The 27,525-nt window shown below is 43.6% G+C and overlaps 1 protein-coding gene across 1 annotated transcript in view; it reads left to right on the top strand.

The window, feature by feature from the left end:
• Nucleotides 1-27,525, top strand: part of LOC115459087 (unconventional myosin-Vb-like) — a gene marked incomplete at its 3' end in the record, with an annotated part of 135,313 nt that overhangs the window by 35,973 nt on the left and 71,815 nt on the right. Inside the window, 6 exon segments of the mRNA XM_030188955.1 lie at nt 1,790-1,872; nt 1,874-1,939; nt 6,241-6,360; nt 7,179-7,319; nt 15,737-15,802; nt 26,637-26,861. Of these exon segments, the coding sequence (XP_030044815.1) occupies nt 1,790-1,872; nt 1,874-1,939; nt 6,241-6,360; nt 7,179-7,319; nt 15,737-15,802; nt 26,637-26,861 (701 nt within the window).

Here is a 27,525-nt window from a genome sequence, read left to right as displayed (position 1 = left end):
CCCAAACCTGGTCTTGGAGGTACCCCAACCAGTCAGGTTTTCAGGATACCTGCAATAAATATTCATGAAGAGATTTGCATGCACTGCCTCGCTGTATGCAAATCTATCTCATGAATATTCATTGTGGATATACTGAACTGGCTGGGGTGCCTCCAGGATCAGGTTTGGGAACCACTGCCATAATGCTTTCCCCAAGATAATATAACATCAGTGGCTAATTTGAATGATTCCCGATAGCCTCACCTACTTAGTGACATCACTAAAAGTGGGGTGTTAGGAGCTAGAGATTCCTTTCAAGTCTGCCTGTTCCCCAGATGAATCCAAATCATTTTTTTGTTGCTTCTGCCACTGCTGCCCAATCGCCCCCACCCACCCAGGAATGTCACTGGCAGATGAATGAAGACAGTGGCATTGGCCCTGAGGTATCATATCAAAGAGGCATGACAAAGGGTCATGCCTTTTTGTGTTCTTTTCATGTGACCCCCAGGTGTTGAAGAGTCGTCAGTGTGGAATAAGAGTGATCACTTTTTCTGTAATTTTTGGGTTGTACTGTTGATGGTTGTTTAACAAATGCTGTGATATGTTTAACTTGGATGAGAAAAATATGGAGAGTATTTTGTGTTGGTCAGGAGGGGAAATGTGTTTGTGACAAGGAAAGTAAGAAGAGGGCAATTCACTAACTGCTATAAGTGGTATCAATCTGAGACACTCTCGGTAAAAGATGACGAAAGTAGCAGATCCAAAATGGTGAAAATGACCGTTTTTGGGTTTGTTTGTTTTTTCAAGTCATGGGTTCATAAGCAGTCTACAAATTTTACAGTTTGAACAATCCTAACTTTTTATTTTTTTTTTCACATAAAAGGATGGGGTTCGTACTGTTGTATTACAAACGTATTGCTCTAATAGAATTCATTAAACCTTTCTTGGTGACTTTAGTCACCTTTTCCCAGAGATGGTCACATATTTCTATGCTACAGAAGCCGGAACAGCATCTCCCATAGAGATATTGACTGGGCCTTTTATTAGGGTCTTCATTTCTCTAGAATCCCTGTCCAATCTGGCCCATCGTCTAACTCGATGCATCTTTTTGCTGATTTCTCCACCACCACCATCACCATGCCAAATCTGGTTTCATCCTGTTTAATTTTTTGGAGAGTTATTTTCTCCCAGAATGGCAGATATTCTCAACCTCTTATGTATAATTTATTGCAACCTTCAGTTGGATTAGAAATAATAAAAACCATGGCTTATAACAGCAATCTTGGTGAACAGAGTCCAATGGCTTTTGGAAAAATCTGTACCTTACTATTATGTAAAGAGATTCAGCGCATAGACAGGTTTTGAGCACAGCTGTTTGTAGACCGGTGATACATGTTTCATTGGGAACCCCCTTCTTAGAAAAAAAAATCACACTGATGATATCACTGCATATAAATCATACAGAAAAGTAATTATGATGTCATAAACCCCGCAGCAGCTTTGCAGTAGTTTTGCATTTGCAGTTGTGTCTCCAGGCTATTTATCTTTCCTTCATCTTTGCGTCCCGGCCTCCCAATGTTAAGAGAAAAAGTTTTGGGGTTCTGTTTTGTGATCTATAAATGAACATCATAAGTATATTTTTGAGTTGCAGTCCCATGTGCCAGCTTTGAGGCTGCGGAGATTATGCAGTGATGACGTGTACTGGTGCTCACAAATAGGATCAGTGCAGTTTGGAAAAAAAAATCTCAGGAATAGATCTAATCAAAGATTAATGCAATGTATCCATTTTTCTTTCTTTTTGGCATTAAAGATGAATTCACCCAAAGAACCATGAAGGAAAATCTGCAGATGAAGAAGGAGCTGGAGGAGGAGAGATCAAGGCATCAGAACCTGGGTGAAGGAGTACTCGAGGCTGGAGCAGAGATACGACAACTTGAGGGAGGAGATGACACTCATAAAGGTGATTACCGCCCTGGGCAAATACTTGTCGGAATTTAGCGAATCACTTTTCTCTCGCAGAACGTGGGCCTGGTCCACAGCTACCAGCTCCAATATGGAGGCCAAGGAGTGAATGAGTACAACTATGGAGTACCCATCCCAGTGCCGGTCCTGTCCGAAAAACAGAAAGGCACCTTGTAGCACAAGCAATGACAGGCGCAAACACTTGTGCAGATCTGTAGAGAATTCCAGTGCCTTTTACTTATTGTTGTATTTATCTTTATTAACAGCTTAGAGAATTACAATTTAATATAATATACATCACCGAGAAACATACAAATCTTAACTATAAACTGGTCAGTGTCACCCAGTAATAGTGGTATTTTTTGTTATTTTAGAAAAATAAATTACCCAAATGAACCCCCACATAACTTTGCAATTGCTCCTAGATCACCAGTGTGAGTCCTTCTCCGTGATCCAGCAGTCAAAAGAAATAGGACACCTACCCAACCCATCCAAACTCCCACACCCACCCCTAAACCCTCCCCCAGTCCCATTAGTTCACAAACTAATGGGCACATGATCAAAAGCAAATGCCAGTGCTAGAGGTTGTTAGCGCCATACTAGTGCCGGCGTTTGCTAGCGCCCCATGATCAGAGCCCTTGAGCGCTTGAAACAACGCGCTCGAGGGCTCTTAGTGCAAGTAGCATGCAAATGCATGCTAAACAGGGCTCTTAGTGCAAGTAGCTTGCAAATGTATGCTAATCAGCACTTAACGCATTCATCCCCAATGATCAGCGACCAGCGCGCCAAAGATTGGGTCGTTGGCTGCGACAAACCCTACGCCAGCTCCAAGCTGGCGTTAGGGTTTGCAGATCATTGGGGAGGAATGGTGAGCCCTGTCCAGCATGCATTTGCATGCTGGCAGGCCCCCATTCCCCCCTACAGCAAACCTGCCAGCGAGGGCAGTTGAGGATGTCCAAAATTTGGATGGTTCTGTGACAGGGTAGTTGAGGACGTCCAAATGTTGGACGTTTCTGCAATGGGCAGTTAAGGATGTCCAAAATTGGATGTTTCTATGAGAAAGACGTCTTTCTCATAGAAACATCCAGTTTGGACGTCCTTAACTGCCCTTTGCAGAAACGTCCAAAATTTGGACGTCCTCTACTGCCCCGTCACAGAAACGTTCAAATTTTGGACGTCCTCAACTGCCCCGTCGCTATACCTCCGACACCCCTTTGAAATTGGCCGTCCCTGCAACAGGGCAGTTGAGGACGTCCATCTTCCGATTTAAAGATGGGCGTCCTTCTCTTTTCATTGGTCTCCAGCCCAGACCTGTCAAACAAGTGCGGGAGGATGTGCTGAGCACATGCTCAGGCACAATTTTCCCGCACTTCTATCCCATGATCAGAGATAATTGTGCTGCTTAAATTTGCATGTATTATCTCTGATCATAGGTCTAATAGCGCCCCGCGCTGTTCCAGCGCTATTTTAGAGCACTGTTTGGAACAGCGCGGGGCTTTTGATCATCTGCCTGTGAGTAAATAACTATGAGCCCTGGAAGGAAGCCTGTCCCACACCAGGGATGCCTGTTACTCATTGTTTTAATTCACATAAAGTCCCCCTCCCTTCCTCGCTTCCATGGCTGTAAATTAGAACCACTGGGGGGGGATAAGCCATGACCATAAGTCTAAAAGGGAATTTTCTTATAGGTACAAAAAGGAAAATCAGGCTCCTCGATGCATTTTCTTTTCATGGCTCAGTTTAATCGGTCTGCTAATACCGAAGTCATTTTGTTTCCATGGATGCTGTCTGCTAGGGAGATGCTCATTGCAGACTTGGCAGAAGCATCTTTGGGAAGAGTAAAAGGTGTATTTTTCACTGAAAATGCTGCTTTAAAAAAGGTGAGGAAAAAAAGTCTGGCTACTATAAAAAGGAAAGAAAAAAGTGATGCCCAGTGCGTATAGGTTCTTGTGCCTGTCATTTACATGGGGAAGGGAACGTTTTACCCTGGGTAGGGGCAGAGAGACTCAGCAAAGTTATTCATATGTGTTTGTCTTTGTACTAGAGTGGCTGGTTTCAGAGTGCACTGTGTATGCACAGACTGCTTGTGTTTATGTTTAATTGGGAATAATAATTACATAGTAACATAGTAGATGACGGCAGAAAAAGACCTGCACGGTCCATCCAGTCTGCCCAACAAGACAAACTCATATGTGTATACCTTACCTTGATTTGTACCTGCCTTATTCAGGGCACAGACCGTACAAGTCTGCCCAGCAGTACTTCCCGCCTCCCAACCACCAGTCCCGCCTCCCATCACCGGCTCTGGCACAGACCGTATAAGTCTGCCCAGCACTATCCTCGCCTCTCAACCACCAACCCCTCTTCCCCCCACCTGAGTAAATGTTAAAAAGAAAAAAATATAGAGATGCTTAAAATTTTGTCTAAACTTTTCAAGACATTCTTTTGCGTTTTTGATGTAAAACAAATATGTGTGGGGTCCCCGGGCATAGGGTTACCATGTGGCTCCAGAAAAAGGTGGACAGATTAAGCCAGTCCGGGTTTTTCTTCTATTGCTTTCAATGGAAGTAAAATCTGGACTGGCTCAATCTATCCTCTTTTTTTTTCTGGAGCCATATGGTAACCCTAAGCACTTTAGTGGTGCAGAATTCAAAGTGTAAAACTCAGTGTCCAGGTAGCAAAGGAGTATGTGGTCCAAGGCACTGTAATGGTACTGTTCTCCTCTGCTCCCAAAAATGAAGATACGCGCCTTTGTGGGAGGGAGGGGTAAGAAGAGGAGTGTTGCAATTGCCCTAAGCAAAAACTCTGGCCCTCAGTCTCCTGTAGCAATTCTGCTAGGTTATGTGGACCTTCGACCGGGGCACTAAAGATAACCTGGTATATGATATGTATAACTGCAGGGGAATGGAGTGACTGGAAGGGTGGGGAGGAAGTGAGTGAAGGGGACGGAGTGACTGTGGGGTGTGTATGAGGGGGACTGGAGTGGGTGTGGGAGGATGAGGAGGAAGTGAATAAGGAGGATGGAGTGACTGTAGGGTGTGTATGAGGGGTACTGGAGTGGGTGTGGAAGGGTGGGGAGGAAGTGAGTGAGGGGGTTGGAGTGGCTGTGAGTTGTGTATGATGGGATTGGTTTAGGAGGGTCGGAATTGAGTGAAGGGATGAGATATGTGGAACGAATGAAGACCGGAGATGGAGAGCTGGGATAGAGTGAGAGAATCGCAAGGGGGTTTATGGTGAGCAAGTGATTGAAGGGCTGGGGGGGGGGGGAGTGTGGAATAAGTGGATCATTCCTCCATTTCCCCATCCAGGATCCCCTTTCTTCATCCAGTGTCCCCTCTTTATTATCCCTCCTTGATATCCCTCCCCTTACACCCCACCCCCCTTGCAACTTTTATCCCTCTGTCACTCTTACTTGAGCTCCATGCCATTCCTTCCTTTGAGATCCTGTCAACCAGATCCTCTCCCCTTCCATCCTGTATCCCCCTACTCCTTCCCCATCACTAATCACTGAGATCTCTTATCCCCCCCCCAAAAAAGGGCCAGCTAAATTAACAGAGCTTGCACAAAATGTAAAAAACAAGCATACGTAATTTTATATGCATGCATATGTATGCAAATATATGCAAAGGTGTCATCTAATTGCCATGGAATTGGAACCTCTAACTAAAATTAAAAATCTGCTACAGTAAACCAGAGGCTTTGGTTGTAATACAATATATGCAGTGTTTGTATGTGTACGTGTAAAGATACACAAATGCACGGTAGGGAACTCCAGGACTGATTTTTAAAAAGGAGAAAAAGTGTGTTCATAAAAACATCCATATCAAACTCATTCTTTTGTTATTCACAGTGTACACCTGAAAAAAAGGTTCTATATGATGTGTATTTGTACTGATAAACCTCTATCCTAATACCTCTTAATAGCTGTGACAGAGAGCGTTACCTAGTCTTTTCTGATATTTATGAGATTATGAACATCACTACAGGTTAAGTAACTTTCTCTATTGTACCTATTATTATTACATGTTTTTGCTTTTCTTTTAAATTAGGCCTAGGAGTCTTACCATGTTTTTTGACTTATCTATTACGCCTGGTAATATACATTTTCCATCATATCTGTCTAGCTATCTATCTATCTACAAATGCCTACTTTTATGTAAAATTACCATTAGAAGAGTTAAAGAAATTAAGAAACTGTAGGAAAGAAACAGGAAAGATTCAGAACTGTAGAGTGAAAAGTACCAATGACATAGACTCCTTCTGTTATTCAACCCTTTTGTTCATGTGTGCTGTTCATAGCAAACCCCAGGACACAGAAGGAACCCATCCAACCAGAGCAGCCTGGAGTCTGACTCCAATTACCCTTCAATCTCCACATCCGAGATCGGGGACACTGAAGATACCTTGCAGCAAGTAGAGGTGTGTGACGTGTATATTCAAGGAGTGTGCAAGGCAGGAGAATCCATGTGACTGGTTCTCACGGTGGACAGGCTTCAGAACCTGTTCTGTAGTATTTTGATGTCAGAAGACCACTTACTGTAATAAGATGTCTTAATAAGTATGCATGAGATCTATGTCCTATCTGTCTGTCCTACCCTTATCCCTTATTTGTCCTGTCTGCCCTGATTTAGATTGTAAGTTCTTTTGAGCAGGGACTGTCTTTTCTTCATGTTAAATTGTGAAGCGCCGCGTACAACTGGTAGCGCTATAGAAATGATTTGTAGTTGTAGTATTTGCATACAATGGAGGCAGTGCAATCAAATAGATCTCGTTCATATTCCGTGGGGAAATCCCGAAAACACGACTGGGTTGGGGCCCATGAGGACCAAGGTTACCCACTCCTGTTTTAGGGTTCTCTCCTTTCTGAAGAGAACTGATCACCATGGGTGTCTCCATTGTCTTACATTGTATTGTTTATCCAAAGCTTGCACATAGTTCCTCTGAGCATCTTAGATTCCCTAGATCTGACAAGGTGTCTGGTGGCTCCAGAGCTAATAATTCTCCCGAGGATTCCAGTACTCCATACTTCTATTTCGTCCTGGAACTGACACTTTCCAGTCTATATCTGGTTCAGTTTTAGTCCCCCATTAACAGCACCTCTCTCTTGTTTTCATCTTTTCAGTAAAAATATATTCTTCCAGGGCTGATTTGTTTCTAGGCCTCAGGGTGTGAAGTGGTCATTAGTTGAACATTTAAGAAGACCTCCCAACACCCATTTTGATGTCTTGTTGTTGCAGGAGGTCGGTTTGGAGAAGGCAGCCATGGACATGACCGTCTTCTTGAAGCTGCAGAAGAGAGTGCGGGAACTGGAACAAGAAAGGAGGAAACTTCAGACACAACTGGCCAAGAAGGAAGAACAAGAAACTAAAAACTCTCAGGTAAAACCTATGCACGTTGATTTAATACGTGTGCACCTTTTCACATCTATTTATTTATTGGGATTTATTAACTGCCTTCGTGAAGAGATTAACCCAAGGCAGTGTACAGCAGGTACAGTTCAACATTAAACACAATTTTATCAGTATAACAATAATAAAATAACCAAGTATAAACACAAATACAATAAGGGGGGGCTTTTACTTAGGCGTTCTGGCGTTTTAGCGCGTATTAAAAATAGGCGCATGCTAAAGACGCCCATAGGAATGCATTGGCGTCTTTAGCGCGCACCTATTTTTAACGCATGCTAAAAATTCCAGCGCGCCTTAGTAAAAGACTCCCTAAATGAGGTAAAGTTGAAAACAGCAAATTGAAACCTAATAATATACTGGTAGCATCTGTGGCTGAAGACACCATTTAAAAAAAGAAAAAAAAACCTGAGCTCCTAAATGTAGACACCTAAGGGGCTCTTTTTTTTTAATGCTGTTCTAAGAAATGGGCTTATTGCATCCATACGTGGGACTTTTCCTGCATGCTAAGCCCATTTTTAGCACAGCCATCAAAAAGGCCTTTTTTTTTTAAATTTCTTAAATATATGGTTGTGCACTAATGTTACCATTACCATGCAGCCATTTAAAAAAATTATTGCAGCCAGAAACTCTCTCAACTGTGTCCCAAAAGCCAGCGACAGGCTCGCACTGGGAAGCCTATGTATATAATGTACCAGTTGGTGATAGGCAAATGTCGTCATCGGCCCCCCCAGCACATCGCCTCGCGAACTCTAAGCACGGAAGTATGCTACCATCCTCCTGTAGAAAAGTTTCCAAAAGAATAATTTCAGTGCGCTCTAAGTCTCTAAAGATTTTATTTTCTCTTCCTGGCAAAAAATCTATATTACCAGTCACCGGTAGCATCATACTACTTTCTGGGTTCTGCCCCCAAAATCTCAATATATCCCACCACAAAAGTCACAGGGGTGTTAACAGAACACTATCTTTTATCGAGGCAGGGATAGATCTTCGCTTAGCGTGTAGTAAATAATTAGTATGCCAGGGGGCAAAATAGGCTTTCTCCAAGGCCATGAATACTGTAACTTTTAAACAGATGTCAGCGCCTGTCTCCTTCAAAACCTTGAGGCCCCCCCTCCCCTCCCCTCCCCCGTTAGCTCCCAGCACTATCTGAGGCCATTCAGTATAAGAAACTGCACGATCGTGGCAATCGTGCCGAATGTGTCACAATTGCAACCTACTCTGAGCCCCTGCTCTGAGGATTCCCTTGCCACTCTGGCCACTTTAATTTATGTTTTTGGCTCCAGAGCTCCCAAAAATCTTTATTTGTGCCTCTCCTGCTCTCCGGAATGCACCACAGCACCACCGCGCATGCGCATCCCATTCACATGCGTGGCTGGCCCAGTATCCTGGCCCTGAGGCTCCAGCAGAACTGAGGCTTTTCCTGCTTCTGCCCCACTGCAACAATGAGCCGCCTGTGGTTCAAAACTGGGCCCTTCAGCACTGGAGCACCTGCATCCTTGGTGGGACCGCCAATTACACGGTCCCCACCCGCGGGCACCCCAGAGGTGAAATCATTAAAATTTAACCCCTGGTTACAGTAATAAATTTTCAAATGGGCCAGTTTTAGGAGTCTAAACCTTTTGAATATTGGCCTTGCTGTACTTTGGACTGCAAGAGGGGTTTAATTCTGTGGGAGACCTTCTGCCAGTGATAACATTAAGTCTTGGTGTTTGAACTGGCTTGGTTAGTTTAATAAATGGTGCTCATAGCTCCCACTGAAAAGTCGCTGACTGCAGCACTATGCAACAAGCTCTCTTAACTGGCCAGAGGAAGCATTAGAGCTTAGAAAGCTGCATTTCCCTTTAGCCATATATGGGATCTGCTGTTATACATAGCCTCTAGGGTAGTGGAGGCAGTGCTTGCAAATCTGTCTCATGCATCTTCTTTGTGGGTATTCTGAAAACCTGATTCTGCCGCACTGGACCTGCTGTATGTGGGGAAAGAGCGGGGTACAAATGTAATAAATAAATAAATAAACCCCTTTTTTTTAGTGCATGCGTTCGGTTCATTTCAGTGTCTAAAAATTTGAAGTGTGTGCAAATAGTTTGCTCAAGAGTATACAATACTTATCAATTAACATTGTGAATTTTTAAGTTCGTGCGTGTATATATCCTAATTCTATATATGGTGATCAAAACTGCATGTACCTAATTTGTGTATGCAATATAATTGATAAACAAGCCAATAGCACCAATAATTGGCCGAATAATCAGTTATCGGCGCTAATTGGCACATGCATCCATCTTTAGGCACCGCGATTGAAGCATAAATTTTATGCATGGATCCAAAAGGGGGCGTGGCCATGAAAGGAACATTGGGCGGATCAGGGGACGATTCTGGAATTTGTGCATGGTGTTACAGAATAAGGGAAAGGGAAATGGGACTTGATATACCGCCTTTCTGTGGTATTTTGCAACTACATTCAAAGCGGTTTACATATATACAGGTATTTATTTTGTACCTGGGGCAATGGAGGGTTAAGTGACTTGCCCGCAGTCACAAGGAGCTGCAATGGGAATCGAACCCAGTTCCCCAGGATCAAAGTCCGCTGCACTAACCACTAGGCTACTCCTCTACTAATAAGGGAAATCCACCCCTAATTTAGGTGTGAGAATTTATACCAGATTTCAGTTGGTGTCAATTTTGGGCACAGAGCCCAGCACCAAACACTATTCTATAAATGACTAATTTTAATCTGTGCTGATTTTTCGGCACCATATACAGAATTTAGTCCATAGTACATTCCAAAAAATAGAATAGGGCAAACAAAAATGAAAAATGCCTGAAAGTCAGTAAAAATGTGTTTTAGGTGAACACAGACCAGGTAGCTGTTAATGCTGACAATCAGTGCTAGACAACTAAGTGAAGTCAATCTTGCCTAATAAAATAGTAAACATGGCGCTGTAGTGCGTAATTTTGTGCAGAGAGCTGACGGCTTCCACCTTATGCCCCTACCTCACCTCATGAGGAACAGAAGTCATTCACATGATCCCTATCTCTTCTTGACTGAAAAATATTTGTGGAGCGGTTCCCTCACCTTCAACAATTCCTCCTGCCTCTGATGGGCCTCTATTACTCCTCCTAGATCTCCACCTGCACTGGTTAGGAAGCTTAACCCCCCCACCCCCCACCCCATCCAGAGCTGCCAAGGGGGAAGATCCACTCGGTCGGAGATTTAGGGTCTGCCCCCAGCCCACCCCAGCTCCGCCCCGCCCATTGCTCCACCCACATCTCTACCTATTTCTCTGCCCCCAGCACAGCTGATTGACGACCAGCAGCTACAAGAGTGGTCTCCCCGTCCAGCGACAGCAGGAAAGCCTTCATAAAACGTCATCTCCTGCTGGCGTGGGATCAGCGGTAGCAGGAGATGGTGCTTTATGAAGGCGCTTCCTGCTGTTGCTGGATGGGAGGCCACTCAGCGGGAGATCTGATTTCTCGGCTGGAAATGACCTGCGAAAGCGAGAGACTTGGTAGGTCTGCGCCATCCCCAGTGACATCAGCCAAGCCAATAGAAGGACTTGTTCTCTCGTGCCAACTTGGAAAAGAGAGAGAGAGAATCCTGCAGGGCTTCTTCCTGATGTGCCATCTTTGGTGAGAGGGGAAATTAGGGGTGAGGTAGTCAGGCCACCTTTACCTCTTCTTCCTACCGTCAACATTTGGCCCAATGCAGGAAGGGGTACAGCTGGCCAGCCAACAAGAGTATCTAGCACTGAATATAAGCACCAGCCACCTAACTTTATCCCCAGACCACCCAGAATTTGGCCAGCCAAAGTTATTAACCTAGATCGAAGTCTTTGAAAATTCTTGTCTGCAGAGAAGTAGATAATCAAGTCCTCATAGTCAGCTGTCAGCCAGATCCTCTTGAAAACTGACCTCTATATTATAGTGCTGCTGCTGGAAAAAGGGAAAAAAAAAACCTGATTCATCTAAGACTTTTTTTTGTACAGGACTGCTGGTTCTCTGCTGCCACCTAGTGTTTCTACTTATACTCAGTGGCATAAGTTGTTCTGGATCCCTCTTCATCCACTTGGATATCCTATATAATAATTCTCACCTCCAACATTCTATGCTTGGGACCGTGGCTCCCTGGCTGCAAGTGGTCCGCGAGGCAGACACGCACGGACGTCACTGACGTCAACACAGCTGATTTACTCCTCCTACTGCCTCGGAATCAGCTGTCACCCCCCCCCCCCGCGCTATGGCCCCCTCGAAACCCACCCCCTCCCGCGAACCTGTCGATTTCCCCCCCCCCCCCCCGGAACGCCGAAAACCGCACCCCCCCCTCCCGCCGCTGTTGTGCACTACCTTCGGGTGGGTTCCTCAATCATCTTCTTAGAAAGTTTAACTCCGTGCGTCTGACGTCAGACGCGCGGAGTTAAACTTTCTAAGAAGATGATTGAAGAACCTACGGGAAGGGAAGGTAGCGCAACAACGGCGGTGGCGGTGGGAACGACAGGTTCGCGGAAGGGGGGGTTCGAGGGGGCCGTAGCACGGGGGGGGGGGGGGGAATTACCTGCCTAAGGCCCGTTTCCTTGCCTACAGAAACGGGCCTTTTTTACTAGTATGGAAATAAAGGTCAACAAGTTGTAGTTGATACTTTTTTTTTTTACTAATTAATATAATTATATCTGTTACAAGCTTTTGAGAGTTATTCTTTTTTTTTTTAACCAGGACAGCAAAGAAACAATTCAGTTATGCTGGGTTTAAATGGTACAGATGCCTCTACATCAATTTATATTATTTGTTTATTTATTCCACACTTGCTGTAACTGGCAGGCAGGGCAAAGCGGTTTACACTTCTAAAAATCATAAACAATAAAACAGAAAAGAAGAAAAAGAACCATAATGTGTGATAGGAAAGAACACATGCCATTTATAATAAAATGAACAAGAATACGTGACACATACTTCCAGGAAAAATGGTGTTCACTAATTTTTAAGTCATGGCACTCCCTTCTGCTTCCAGCGCCACCTCCAAAATGGCAGTGCCCTGCACAGTTTCTCCTTTATATGGTAGGGGAAGCCCCATCCAGCGCATCCCAGGATGCACTGGGTAGGGTTCTTCCATTTTGGTGGAGGCACTGGAAGGAGGAGGGGGTGCTACTCTCTCCTCCATCATCTAAAGGTATGGGGGGGGAGGTTGTGGCCACTAGACCACCTCTCTTCTGTCAGGGGTGGGGGGAGGTCAGTTCTTCTGCAGGAGGGGGTTGCGGTCATCGTCGGGCAGGTCAGGTCGAGACCCCCATGGCCTCTGTTCGGGGAAGGGTTTTCAGGATATCCACAATGAATATTTATAAGAGAGATTTGCATTTAGTGGAGGCAGTGCATTCAAATCTGTCTCATGAATATTCATTGTGCATATCCTGAAAACCTGATCTGCTGGGGTGCCTGCATGACAAGGTTTAGGTGGCACTGTCATATATGTATAAGTAACACCTATTTGAAAATCACTATTTCTAAGCTAATATAATCTAGTCTTGACTTTTGTAACCTAGGAGTGGCCTAGTGGTTAAGGTGGTGGACTTTGGTCCTGGGGAACTGAGGAACTGAGTTTGATTCCCACTTCAGGCACAGGCAGCTCCTTGTGACTCTGGGCAAGTCACTTAACCCTCCATTGCCCCATGTAAGCCGCATTGAGCCTGCCATGAGTGGGAAAGCGTGGGGTACAAATGTAACCAAAAAAAAAAAAAAAGTCCAAAGTGGCGTACAGTACAAACCTTATCCTAGATTAGTACAAAAATACCTATATCAACAGAGGTTTTAAATGTTTTTGAAAAGAGAAGTAAGAGGGTTGCTGTCTTATATCCGATGGTTTTTGACTCACTGACTTAAGCACAAAGGGACTTTTTTATTCTAACACATGTGCAAAGGAGCACGTTTCGCTACTGCACATTCAGTTGATACAACTTTTACGACCCCTGAAACATGCACATATCGTAAATTTGCCACAAATGCACTTCACGGGTCACATCAACTGTAGCAAGTGCAGAACTCTGCACTACATGTTTTACTTAATGCAACCAAAACAGGAACTAAATCGGACGGCATCTAAAATATATAAAAGGGTAAAAAGATACGTCGGGGTTACACCATTTTGTAAATACCTCTTGACTCCTAGCCCCTTGTCTCTCTATTGTACAGTGTGACACCTTTCTACTGATAGTAACAGTGTCCACCACTGAAGTAAATAGAACTTGTTATAATTACAAGATAGAGAGGAGACAGATTCAGTTAGATTGTATGAGAAGAAGCAATTTTATTATTACAATTTCCATCACTTACCAAAATAAGAGTACAATGGTTATTTCAAATCAGGCAATACAGCAGAAAGTTGCTGCATCAATCAAAATACAGGCCTCAGGCTTGTTCTCATAGAGAATAGTAGTCTGGTCACAAGAACGTGAATACTCAGGCTTACATCTCTGATTCTTATTGATTTGGTTACAACTTATATAGTTTAAGCTTTCCATTGAAGTCTATTGAGTACTCGTCATTTTACATCACTAACTCCGCCTTTTGCTAGTTCCTTAAATGATATTTTCTTCTACTTCTTTCAACCATCTGTTATTCTATTTATTAGTATTGAATTTCCACATAATCAGCAGACATATTTAGAAATTACAACTTACTTCATTTATCATTTACAAGAATTAGACCTACTTCTAATTACTGAGGGTGATTCTGACTTTGACCTACACAACCACAGGTTTTGTTTACCTATTTTCTACATCCTTATTCTCCTTTATTCTCTTAACATGCTCTAGTCCATTACTCACTTTCTTAGTAAAACATATTTATTTTTTTTCTCTGAAACTGTCTATACTTCCTTGTTCTTTCTTATCACAAGGTCATTTCACATAGCAACTGGTATTAACACTTCCTCAGTAACTTAACAATGCTGTTCCAGTATATTTCTAAGTTGCCACTCAATTATTAACCTTTCTGAGGCCTGGTTACACACCTAGTCAGACTATTGATCAGCCTTTAACATGGCCTCCAGTCATGTCCAGCATACACTGTCAGGTCCATATTAACAGTAACAAGGCCTGTGTTGGGTCATCTTTGGACTATCGTTATCCAAGTTATGTTATTAAAGATACCTTGAAGGCTCTTGGTGCTTTCTTTTGCTTTTTGGAAGTGACTCTCATGAAAATATGAGTGAATTGTCCTAAGCTGTTTAAGTCTGAAATAAACTTTTTAAATAGTTTGCTTGTAATTCAGACAGAGAAGAGTCTAAAATTATACCAAATACTTTGATTTCTCAACTGTTAGATTGTCATTCTGGTTTAAAGGGAATTAGTGCTGGCAAAGATTCTTGTTGTTCGCTAAACCAGAGTGTTTTAGTAAATGGGAAAATGCCCAGTCTTTGAGTTTAGTTATACAAGTAACTATTTTAGAAATGGAATAGTCTAGATCTGATGAAACAGGAACTAAAAATGTCATCTGCTTAAGAAAACAGTATTTCATCTGCTGCCAGACAGTCAAGGGAGCACATAAGAACATTGAATAAAATTGGCAATAGAGGTGACTCTTGAGGAACTTTGCGTATAGGTTGCCAGGCGTGAGAAAGAGCTCCTTTCAATTTGACAGAATATTTTCTATTGACCAAAAATGTCCTAAACCAATTTAAAACATGGCCTGAAATTCCTATTTCTTCTAACTTAGCAAGTAAACGTATGTGATCCACCACGTTGAAAGCAGCTACAGGTCAAACTGTAATAATACAATCTGAGTACCTATAGCAAAGCATGTTTTCACCTTAGAAATTAGCGTCAATAGTAAGGATTCAGTACTATGTAATGGCCAAAAGCCATAATGGGACGAATAAAAAAAATATCAATTTTTTTTCCCAGATAATCATTTCATTGCTGAGCAACTATAGTCTCACTAATTTTAGTGAATACTTACATAGAGCTGCCGATGTACACGTGCAAATATACTGCCTACAAGTGAAAATGGTGCATTTCTCTCCTTAATACAGAATGACAAATATATATATATTTATGTAATATATTGCGTATATGTAACAGAGCTAGGGGTTTGACCGCTTTGTTCTACAAAAGAACACAATAGCTGGTGCTCTGACATGCTTCCAGCTTATCTCTACAACCAGGCACTTACACAATGAAAACGAAGCTACCCTAGAGCACTGTCTTCCCCCTCTCCACATGCACACGTTGGATTTGGATTTAATTAGTCATCTTTCCAAACCCATGCTCACAGCAAATTATAATTCACGTGCATTAGGCTGGTCTCTGCCTCGGAGTGCATATAGTCTGCATCCTGATACCTGTTAGTCCAAAATGTTATTGAGCCCTCAACTACCAATTTGTGTTTTATCCATTCAGGTGATTGAAACAAACAAACAAACTGCTGCTGACCGGGATACAGATCTAGCCTACAACAATCTAAAGGTAAGGAGATTCTTCTTCGTGCTCAGAATATGTGGAGCTCATCCTGTAACAGGCTAAACTGAGCCAGCATATTAATAAAGGGGTTAAAATGAAGACAACGTTGTCATATGAACTGTTCCTGTCTACTTCCTGCTGTTGTGGTCCCACAGTCAGTTCAATTACATCATTTCCTCCTCCTTGAGACCACCTCAGTCAAATAAGGCTTGGGGCTCCAAAACATTAAGATCATGAAAGACAGGTCACAAGCTTAAACTCTTTCCACTTCTGTGGTCACACCCTTAGGAAAGTCTGAAACAGAAGGCAGCAAGACCAAAGCAAGTGAATTATCTGATGTGTCCAGCATAAATTGCGAGAGAGTCCACAGGGAGGTTTGTTTTATTTAGTTCCTTATAACCTGCACTATCTCCTAGGTAGGGGTTCAACAAAAAATAAACAACAAAAATGGAACAAGGAAAGTAAATCAAAACACAAAACAAGCATTCCAGCGTGTGCCACAGATTTAGAAGTTTAACTTGAATGAAGGCCTTACTAAAAAAGTGGGCCTTTTCATTGTTTGTTAAAGGCCTGAAGGTTTGTTTTGAGCTAAGCAATTCTCCCACATACCCTGTGACTTGACAACAACTTTACAGCAGTTAGTCAATGGTCCGGTTTATTTGCTCGTTGCTCTGGTTTTGATTCTCTGATTCATTGGTTTGTTTTCAGTTTGACCAACATCAAGATTGCATCAAACGTGGCTGGAACAGTTAGCAGTCTAACTGAATCCCCCACTCTTGCTCAACAATCAGAGGGTGTTTGAGTTTAAATCTAAGCCTCCTTTGCCTGCTTCTGGTTATGAATTTTCATTTTTAAATCATGCTAGACCTGTACGTCATTTCTGAAGAAACCCTCCTACCTGTTTCCTTCTGCTAGGTTTTGTAGAGCTGAGAAGGTCATGAAAGGAGTGATCAGAGCAGCTCATCGGGGATCTCAGGCATCACCCTGTAGTAATGCTAATTTGTAGAAAATCTCCTACCCTTTGGCTTGTCATTTTTTTTTTATTCAGAACTGTGTACTACTGTGAGTTTAAGTGGGAGTGCTAATGACTCTTGGGAGCTGTCTCAAGCTCTCAAGACTCATTCTAGAACATTCCAGGAATAGAGTGTTCTCCTGCTTATGTGAATCCAAGGCTGGTGTTAGATATGCACAGCCCAGAGTGGAAACTGGGGAGTGAGCTCCAAAGCTCACCTGCAGGGCAGAGGCGCGTAGCCAGACCTCAAATTTTGGATGGACCACTGGGCAAACTGAGTGGGTACATGTACTGTAGTCTCCACAACCTCTTCTCCCCAAATGCCATTCAAAACTTTACAGTAAATATCTGTGCTGTGGGGGTTCCCCAAGCCCCCCCCCCCCCCCCCACCAGCTGCAGGGGTCCTCCAGCAGCAAGAACAGCTCGAAATGTTTGTATTGTCCATGTGTAGCCACTGCCACACCCTTTTGTACACGCTTGGTTTTCACACAGGCATGAAAACTGAGTGTGTGCGGCGGGGGAGGCCAGCACAACAGCAGCATACAGACAGTGCCATTGGCTGGAGCAAGTAAGAAAGGGAGCTGTTCTTGCCGCTGGAGGACTCCTGCAGCTGGTGTGCAAGAATTTTGGGTAGGCCTGAGCCCAAAGTGGGTGGGCCGGGCCCACCCATGGCTACACCACTGCTGCAGGGTATGCCTCTTTCAGTTTTAAGCAGTCACGGAGCCCCCTGTGGCACAGGAGCCCTCTAGTGCCAGCTCTGTCTGAACCTGTGCTATGTGCGTTTATTAAGGGGGTAATAGATGTTGAGCTTTAGTGCTCTGGAGCAGCAAGGATAATCAGCAGTGGCTAGAGAAGTGAAAGACTAGAATTGCAATTTTAAAATACCCATGCCTGGGATATCTGACAGTTTACCATTCACAAGGTTGCCATGGTCTAAAATGCTTATTTGTGCCGGCTGCAATTAACATCGATCAAGCGCAATCAAGATAAGTACTATTTTTATCTAGCATTTGAAAAGCATTTGAGTTGCAGTGACTATTGAGTACAACATAAGGGTGCAATGATTGAGTTGAATGCAATCAGCTTTTGCAGCTTTTGAAGCTATTTCAGCTGAGACCAGGACAAAATTCTGAGCACCAGTATTTATTTATTTATTTATTTATTTATTAAGTCATTTTAGTTGGAATAAAGTTTCTTCATACATTTTATCGCGGTTTAATATCTCAACAGTTGGACATTTTGATCCACACCACTGAAATCAGAGCTACTTTTATCCACAGCCACTAGCTGGTATTGTGTTGCTCTTGTTTTCTAGATCTAATGTTCTGTTGCAGCTGCATTTGCCTCTTCTGTGTAATTTTATTACCACCTACTTTAATGTATAAAACGCCATTGTCCATGTAAAGTTAACCCCAGCATGGAAAAACCCTTTGGAGAAACTGACCCTTAGGCATAGATTTATGCAGCAAGTATGCATTTACATGCCGGTATTCTGTAAGTCTCCGTCTATGATGGTATGAAAGGAGCAGATCACACAGGAAAAGGTCCTTTGAGAAATATTTTAGTCGTGCGAGGTCTATAAAAAAGCCTGACACTGGCCGTGTTTCGCCCACACAAGAACTGCGTCGGGGCTAAAGTAGCTGACAACAAATGAAACAAAGGACACGAGATGTTCATCAAAAATCAGAACACTTTATTGCTGATACGTGCAAATGCATTCAAGGCCCGACATGGCACCGTGTTTCAGCACTAAGTGCCTGCCTCAGGAGGTCTATGAGACATGATGGTGTGTGTTGAAGAATAATACATATGTAAATAAATAAATATTTACTCTTACAAAACATGGACCTGAGTATAGATATGTGTTGAGAAATAATACATACGTAAATAAACACAGTGACATAACGAGGTTTTTTTTTAATGTCATAAAAAGCTATGTAAGAATGATTGTTTTGGAGTGACAGATGTTGGTTTATATATGGGAAATGGAAGAAAATCGATTCTAATGCATATATGAATTGATGGATGATTGAGTACATGAATGAAAGAATGTTTGATGGATGGTTTAATAAAGACCCCTGAGGCAAACACTCGTGTTGGGCCTTGCATGTATCAGCAGTAAAGTGTTCTGATTCTTGATGAACATCTCGTGTCCCTGGTCTTTCACAAGTCTTCTCCAACTTCAGAGTTTTGTCTACTGATTACATTATACATGGGATTTCTTTTGATTCTTCTTTTCCAACAAACAAAACAAAACATATTATTTAGCGTTGAAGAATAGTATTAAATAAACAATCGTTAATATAAATAACAACAACATAAATACCAATTCTAAAATACCATAACATGTCAAGCCAAATTAATATAAAATTGATAAATGAATACACACTAAATAATAAAAACATATATTTTTTGTTATTGTCCTTGTTTTACATTTTCATTTGTTTGGAGGATCCATATTGTACCATCATAGGTGGACGTTTACATGGGCAAAGCCTGGGCAGAGAGTGAGTGGGACACAAGCACATGTAAATTATTGAACACTATAATTTATGCAAGTATCTCTTCTATGTGTGAGCATTTACACCAGCTTTGTGGGTGGTGAAATATGTACCCAATTACATTAGTATTCTATGAAGAAAAATCGGTGTTTACTTTTCTTTATAAAACATGCTCCAGGTAGGGGTGCTTAAGAGGCACTTAAAAATAGGCATTCCTTTATGGAATTACTCTTGGTGCCCGATGCACAAAAGTCACCATTAAATACCATGCATGTTTATATCCGCGGTTGAACTTGGCGATTTTGAAACAGCAACCGATGCTCAAAGGAAATCGCATGCAAATGAGATGCATGGAAATTCTGCAGGTGGCTCGTAGGGAACGCGCCTAGCACATCCGTAGAACAGTCTCTCAGTAAGCGTCAATGTTCTGTTTGTTCCCAGGAAAAGAAGGCGTGCGTCAAGTGACATCACATTTGGAGGTTTTTTATTTGTTCCACGGCAATTTTTAATACTACATTTACGTGTGGGATACACACGCACATAATACACATACATGGCACATTTCAGACGCATATGCAGATAATATTAAGAAATGTTCCACAGCAACTTTTAATACTACTTTTAAGTGCTGGACACACATGCACATGGCACATTTCACACACGTGCAGATACTATTGAAAAATGCAAGCAGATTGCTCCGCTGAGAAGTTGTCCTCATGCAACGACAGCTTCAGACTTGCTGTAAAAATTTTGATGTTAAAGGTATGTGCTTATTACTCAGAAATGTCTTTGCTTTGCACAGAATGCTCATTTTAATACTAATGAGTTTGTAATACATTTGCATAGGGTTATGACTAGTTGCTACCACAAACGGTAGAAGCCACGCAGAACCCCTTTTGTGCATTAGACGCTGAATAATGTGCATGGAAAACTGGCTAAAACAAGTCAAACTCAAACCTTACAGGCTCGATTAAGCTTTGAGCATCGGCCCCTTAGTGTCTGCCTGTATAAGTTAGTACATGGCAGAGTACGCTGAATGGCAATCTGCTAATTCATGAACCAAGATGACCCTTCCGGGAAGAAGAGGCTAATTAACCTGATTGCAAAATGATGTCCTTGGTTTACATTTATCATATCTCTGGAATGGGCATGCTGATCCTTGAGTCTGCACACTGAACCGTTGCACTAATTAATTATCTGTCCTTTCCATACAGTGCTACACCTGGGGGTGTAGTCTATAGAAATGGTAATAGAGATCCAGCTTGTGTTCCCTTTGCTAAAAAGGTTAAAATGATTTATTCCACTGGGCAACAAAAAAAAAAAAGAAAACTGGGTTTTTTTCAGCCCCGCCTTTCTTGGACTGTGTTGCCTCTGGCCACCAAGATGCAGCCAAGCATCAAATTTATTATAAATCAAGATGTGCACTGACAAATGCAAAGGCAGTGCCTCAAAGACAAGGGGTGTTACACTTCAGAGCGCAGCCATAATAAGAATCAGAGGAGGATTGGAGGTGGGAGGGGTGTTCCCAAATGCCCCTAACGAGAAGTCTGCTAAGCACCTGCCAGGACTTGGTACTGCTGTCTGTTAGGATGAGGCCAGGCAGGAAAGAGCCGATTGAGTCCTCAGCCTTCCTGAATTCCAGCTTCTCTCCTCCCCCTTTCTCTGAGTTGGTACTGCTCTCTGGTGCAGATGCTCAAACCTGTACAGTGCTGGAATAGAGCAGGAACAGCACGTCAACACAACTCCCTAATGCTCAGCACTAATGACATGCAAATATAGGTGTGCTCATAGCATTGAACATTATGGAGTTCAGTGGGATGATAGTGCCTGGTGCATGTGCTCAAGATGAGCACATGCCCAAAATGCCAGAGGGAGGAGGAGGAAGAGGTGCCGGTTACCCAGCTCTGGACTTTTGCCAGCGGCTCCCATATAAGCAGAGGAGATGGAGGTATTCTATTGCCGCTCCTACCCCTCTCCCCCAGGGCTGCCAAGTGACAAAGCCGGGCCCGCCCCCTTCTGGTCCCGCCGCTGTCTCCAGGCGGGCCTGCCCCGCTTACTTGTCCTGCTCCGCCTCTTGTCACTGTGCACAGCAAACTTCCCCAGGACCCGGTTCTAGTATTGTTGCAGCGCCACAGAGAAAGAGTCCTTCCTTCCTTCCTTCTACTGCGTCCAAAGAGGCTGTTTGGACGCGGCAGGAAGGAAGTACTCTGCGGTGCTGCCGCACACAAGATCAGGAGAGCAATGCTAGCGCTGGTCAGGCCCCCCTTGGATGCAGGGCCCTGAGGAATTTTGCCCCCCCCCCCTCGGTGGCCCTGCCCTCCCCAAGAAAAATCCTTACTGAAGAAGAAGACACTCTCATATACTTGGCTGCTGCAGAATGTGGGGGCTGGTTGCTCAGCAGTTGGCTTGACTGGTAGGAGAAGCACACAGCGGGTGCAGGGAGATACTGCTTTCAAGCCTGTGTTTCACGGCAGCGGAACTGGTCTGTTTTCACCCCAAATTCCAGGAACGCATACCCCAGACACCCTAACACCAGCTCCGATCTGGCGTAGGGTTTGGGGCGGAAAAAGCACGTTGTTTGGTGTGCTATCCTCTGAGCATTGAGGAGGAATAGGGAATGACCTCATTGCGCTGTGAGCCAGTGAGCTCGTTGGTTCACGCGCTTGTCGGTAAGCATTCTGCGCTAGCAAATGCGGGTGTTAGTCCGTTTCTAATGGCCTCAAATTTCCGCATTTGCTTCTGATCATCGGGGCCTCTGATAGAATGAGTCCTGGCAGGAAAGAGCAGACTGAGCCGTCAGCCTTCCTGAACTCAAGCTTCTGTCCTCCCCCTTTTCTCTCTGCATGGCTGGAGAGATTTCCACAGCTGTATAGCAAAATAGCGGCCTGGGCATACATCACCACTCAACAGTGTTGAGCAAATTAATGACATCCCCCCTATCCCTCTGCCTACCCACTTGATATACTTAACAGCTACAGTGCAGTGGTAATAACTGATGAGCCCCCCTGGATGAGGAAATTGCTTTAACTGTAGCCTACGGTGTTAAGGGACATTTCCATGAAGGAAGCTAATAAGTCACTCTGAGGCTCTGAAAGATCGTGTTTCAGCCCTGCTGACACTTTAAAACTGTTTCAAGCACTTTCCTCTCTGCAAGAAAATATTGTGTAATGGACTGCAGTGACTGCTAAGAACCCAAGAATCAACCACAGCTGGTTGTTAGTAAAGATATATAAATGTGTTCATACTGCAACTTAAATATATTTTTCAGCACCTATTTTCAGTCCTAAGGAGTCTTTTTATTCATGGCTAAGGCTTCATTTGCTCTTGTTTCATTGAATTAACAGATTTTTAAAAAGTAGGGAAAACCAAGGGGTGGCCCAGTGGCTGCAGGCCAAGCATTTGGAGATCGACATTCAGAAGCATTTGTCCATTTAACCTTAGAAGTTAACAAAGGTTTGTTTTCTGATATTTATCAAGCTGCTAAACGCCTAAGTTTTGAGATGTCTGGTCAGAAGTTATCTGTTTAAAATGAAGATTATAGCAGAGCTACTCTATTCCGGTCCTTGAGATCCACAGGCAGGCCAGGTTTTCAGGATACCCACAATGAGTATGCATGAGAGAGATTTGCATACCAAGGAGGCAGTGCATGTAAATCTCTCTCATGCATATTTAGTGTGGATATTCTGAAAACCTGACCTGCCTCTGTGGATCTCGAGGACTAGAATTGAATAGCTGGATTAGAGACATAGCTGGGTGCTTTTTAATTGGATCGCAGCAATATTCTGCCGCTGTTCCATTATAAATCAGGTCCTTCTATATTCAGCGGCACATAAGTTTATCTGGAGATCTTTAGCTAGTTATTTATAAAGATCTCCAGATAATCTGGATATCTTTCAGCTGAATACTGGTTCCTGTGTTTAATTCCTGGCTTTTACTCCTTGGGCTGGCAGGGGGCTGAGGCTAATACACTTTCCTCTCAGCACTTAGATCCTAAATAAGATGAGTCAGGGCTCTTACTACTTTTACACTATTTTCTGCCTCTGCCCTATGAAGCAGGCACCACCAGACTGGCCCCTTCCTAGGGTATGAGCCAGTCAGGGACTTGCATTCACATGTTTTTTATTGACCCTCCTGAGGTCACCTCGGGTGCATTTGACGTCTACAAGAGAGGGTTCTCTTTTTTTGGCAGACACCATTATTATGGAACCAATTGCTGCTGGACTTAACGAAAAGAGGATTCTCTCTTAGAGCTTAAGAAGAAATTGAAAACTTATTTTTTTCCAGCAGGCTTTTGGGTCACTGGACTAGTTGGTGGTAGTGAGAGGAACCTACAGAGATAAAGAATGGGCGAAGATTTTATGAGAGAATGATGTTTGATATTATTGGATTGGTTTTCTCTTTTCTATTATACAGTGGTGTTCTTTTCTGCCGTTTTTAATGTTTTATATTGTAAACCATTCTGACCTTTCTTATGAAGGGTGGTATATGTGGAGGGGCATTTTCGATATGACGTCCATGTCTGACTTTGGACTTCTTGAAAAAAAAAGTCCAAAATCTGAATAGGAAAAAAGGACATTTTCAAAAAAAGAAAAAGTCTATCTTTTTTTTTTTTTTTTTTTTTAATACTGTTTAGGACAAAGTTTTGCAAAAAAAAATAAACGTCCAAAATCTGAATAGGAAAAAAGGACATTTTCAAAAAAGAAAAGGTCTGTCTTTTTTTTTTTTTTTTAATACTGTTTAGGACAAAGTTTTGTGATTTGGACATTTTGTGTTTTGGTCCATTTTTCAAAAAATAAAAAAAAGTTCAAGGGCAAAACATACAAAATCAAGCCATTGGGTTGTAGGAGGAGTCTGAATTTTTAGTAGACTGGTCCCCCTGACATTCCAAGACAGCAATAGGGCATCCTAGGGGGCACTGCAGTGGACTTCATAAAATGCTGCCAGGCTCCTTTATCTTGTCTGTTGAGGCCCCCACAACCCACCCAAAACCCACTACCCCCAACAGTACACCACTGCCATAGTTCTTACGGGTGAAGGGAGCACCTATATGTGGGTACAGTGGGTTTCTGGTGAGTTTGGGAGGGCTCACAATTTCCTCCACAAATGTAACAGGTAGGGGGGGTATGGGCCTGGGTCCAACTGTCCTGCAGTGCACTGCACTGACCACTACATTACTCCAGGGACCTGCATGCCTCTCTAATGGGCCCGAGTATTACATCAGAGGCTGACAAGTAATGTTTTAAATCACATTTTTGTTTGGGAGGGAGTGGGTTAGTGACCACTGGGGGATAAGGAGAGGTCATCCCTGATTTCCTCTTATTCGTTATAAAAACAGGTCTAGCTCAAAACATCTTAGTTTTAGTCCTGGATGGTTTTGTTTTGTTCCATTATGACTGAAAAACGTCCAAGTCTTAAGAATGCTGAGATCCTGCCCCTGACACGCCCCCTTGTGATTTGAACGCACTTCTGATGGACATCCTAGAAAAACGTCTAAAAATTGGGTTTGAAAATACAAATTTGGACGTTTTTGTGAGAAAAATATCCAAATGCAGATTTATGCCACTTTTTGGACGTTTTTCTCTTTTTAATAGACTTAGGATCTCATTTTCAAAAGAGAAAAACGTCCAAAAAGTGGCATAAATCTGCATTTGGAACCAACAGGAGGGGAAACAATTCTAGACCTAGACATAGAGTGGGTCCTCCCGAGCTGCCCTCCCCGACTCTTCCCCCACCACTCCGGCAGGGAAAATGGATCCTCCCAGTCTGCCACACCTGACCCCCTGGCAGAGAGAGCAAGTCCTGATGGGATGACCACCTCCCACCCTCCTACCACCCGAAGTTCCTCCCTAGGCCTACCTTTAAATGCCTGGTGTCTAGTGGCCTCTTCCGGACAGAAGCAATCCCCAGTCTCTCCTGCCCCCTCCAGTTCCTCAGTCAAAATGGCTGCTGAGACTTCCCACAGCAGCCTCAAGAGACTGCTGTGGCAGGTCCTGGAAGACATTTTGAGATTGGAACCATCTTGGGCAGGAGCTGTCGAGGCAGGTTCCAGTCTCAAAATGACTGCCATGACCTCTCGCAGCAGTCTCTTGAGGCTGCTATGGGAAGTCCCAGCAGCCATTTTGACTGAGAAACTGGAGGGGGCAGGAGCAGGAGCGACTGGGGATTGCTTCTGCCTGGAAGAGGCCACTAGACCACTGGGCATGTAAAGGTAGGCCTAGGGAGGGCCTTCGGGTGGTAGGAGGGTGGGGGGTGGTCAACCCATCAGGACTTGTTCTCTTTGCTGGGGGGTCAGGTGTGGAAGCCTGGGAGGATCCATTTTCCCAGCCAGGGAGTGGGGGGCAGGGTGGCAGTTTGGGAGGACCAGCTCTCCCTGTCAGGGGGAGGCGCCATTTTCAGTTTTGACTGTAACTGACTGGCAAATTTCAGCTGCTGTTTTGGTCTAAACTGAGAATCCTGGTCTCAGCAGCCATTTTGACTGAGGAACTCGGAAGGGTCAGGAGCAATAGGGATCGCTCCTGCCCCGAAGAGGCCACGACACCACCAGGGCATTTAAAGTTAGGCCTGGGGAGGGTCTTCGGGTGGTGGGAGGGTGGAGGGGTTGTGGCCAGCCCTGCCTGGTGGGACCCACTGTCTAGTGGTGCTTGTTGGTTGGGGGGAGGCAGGCAGGCAGAGAGTAGTCATATGGTGGGGGGGGGGGGGGGGGTCTATTTCAGTTTCAGCTGAAAATGCACTGGCATTTTCGGCCGAAACTAAAGAATGACCAAACCCTGATTTTGGCCCAAAACCAAAATTTGGTCGGCCTCTCTAAGTTCATACATTTAGTGTCACCAAATACAGGAATAATTTGAAACATCTAGACTAGACCATTCAAATTTTTGCCCAGACATTTTACTGAAAATTTACTTGATTATCTATAAATATTTCAGTGCTGGATTTCTCATTCATCCTTTATGATCTTAATTGCATATCTGGAAAAAAGCAACAATGTTGTTGAATGCTGATGGTCTCTGATGATATGTTGTAACACACTGGAAAAACCTGACAATGTGTCTGCCCCAAATTTTATAAACCTGCATGCCCCAGCTCTATGCTTAGTGCACAAAGTTGCATGTGGAGGTTATAGAATAAGGTCATGTGCGTGTGTAACATAATGTAATAATTAGCTGATAATTGATATTAACCAGCAGTAATGGGCACTAAGTGTTAATTGGTGCCAATTAGCAGTTATGCGTGCAACTAATCTTAGTCGGTATTCTATATTGTGCGCAAAGTCCATAATGCGCAATTCCACAACCTTTCTTGAATTTACCCCCTGGTGTTTTTACAGAGGCAGGAACTGGAATCAGAAAACAAAAAGCTAAAAAATGAGCTGAATGAGCTGAGGAGGGCCATTGGAGATGGAGCATCAGAGAGTGGCGAGGAGAGTTATAATCTGCTGCTAAACCAACTCAAGTCAGCTAACGAAGAGCTGGAAGTTCGGAAAGAAGAAGTGCTCATCCTACGGACACAGATCGTCAATGGAGCCCAGCAGCAGGAGGCCGGCAAGAACATGGTATGTGCGCTGGGAAGAACGGGGAGGGTGCGGTCTGGCATTTAAGAGTACGAACAGAGGTTACACAGGGATTGGGACCATGGAAAATCTGCGGGAATCCATGGTATTGGTGACAAAAGATCCTTGCGGGGATGGGGGGGGGGGGTGAGTGGGGATGGAAAGGAATTGCTGGGGATGGGGACTTCATTACATCCCCATGCACACCTCTAGCTCAGAGCCCAAAAACCTCTGGGCATGGAAAGAGAGTATTAAAAAAGGAACATAAGACAAATTCAGACAATATGTTAATACAAACACTGAAATCCACACTATAAATATACATTAAAAAAAAAACACTTTGCTTAAACAATTTCACAAATTTACTAAGCATTGATGCAATTTAATTAGCCCTAACCAATGAAATATTATTAACTAGTAAAACATGCCCGTTTCTGGAGCAAATGAAACGGGCGCTAGCAAGGTTTTCCTCCCAAACCCCCCCCCCCCCCCCCACCACCCCTTCGGCGTTGTGAAGCCACTGACCGCCATTGTTCTGGACCTCGACAACGCACGCCACCTTCATCTTCCGAGTCCTTGTTGGTTGTAAAGCCACTGACACCATTGCTCCGCCCTCGACGTCATCACGTTTGACGCGAGGGCGGGGCCCAGATACAGCGATTTCGGT

This window comes from Microcaecilia unicolor, unplaced genomic scaffold, assembly GCF_901765095.1.
Source record: "Microcaecilia unicolor unplaced genomic scaffold, aMicUni1.1, whole genome shotgun sequence".
Taxonomy (NCBI): domain Eukaryota; kingdom Metazoa; phylum Chordata; class Amphibia; order Gymnophiona; family Siphonopidae; genus Microcaecilia; species Microcaecilia unicolor.
Note: the sequence above shows the minus strand (reverse complement) of the source record. Positions and strands in the feature narration are given on the sequence as shown.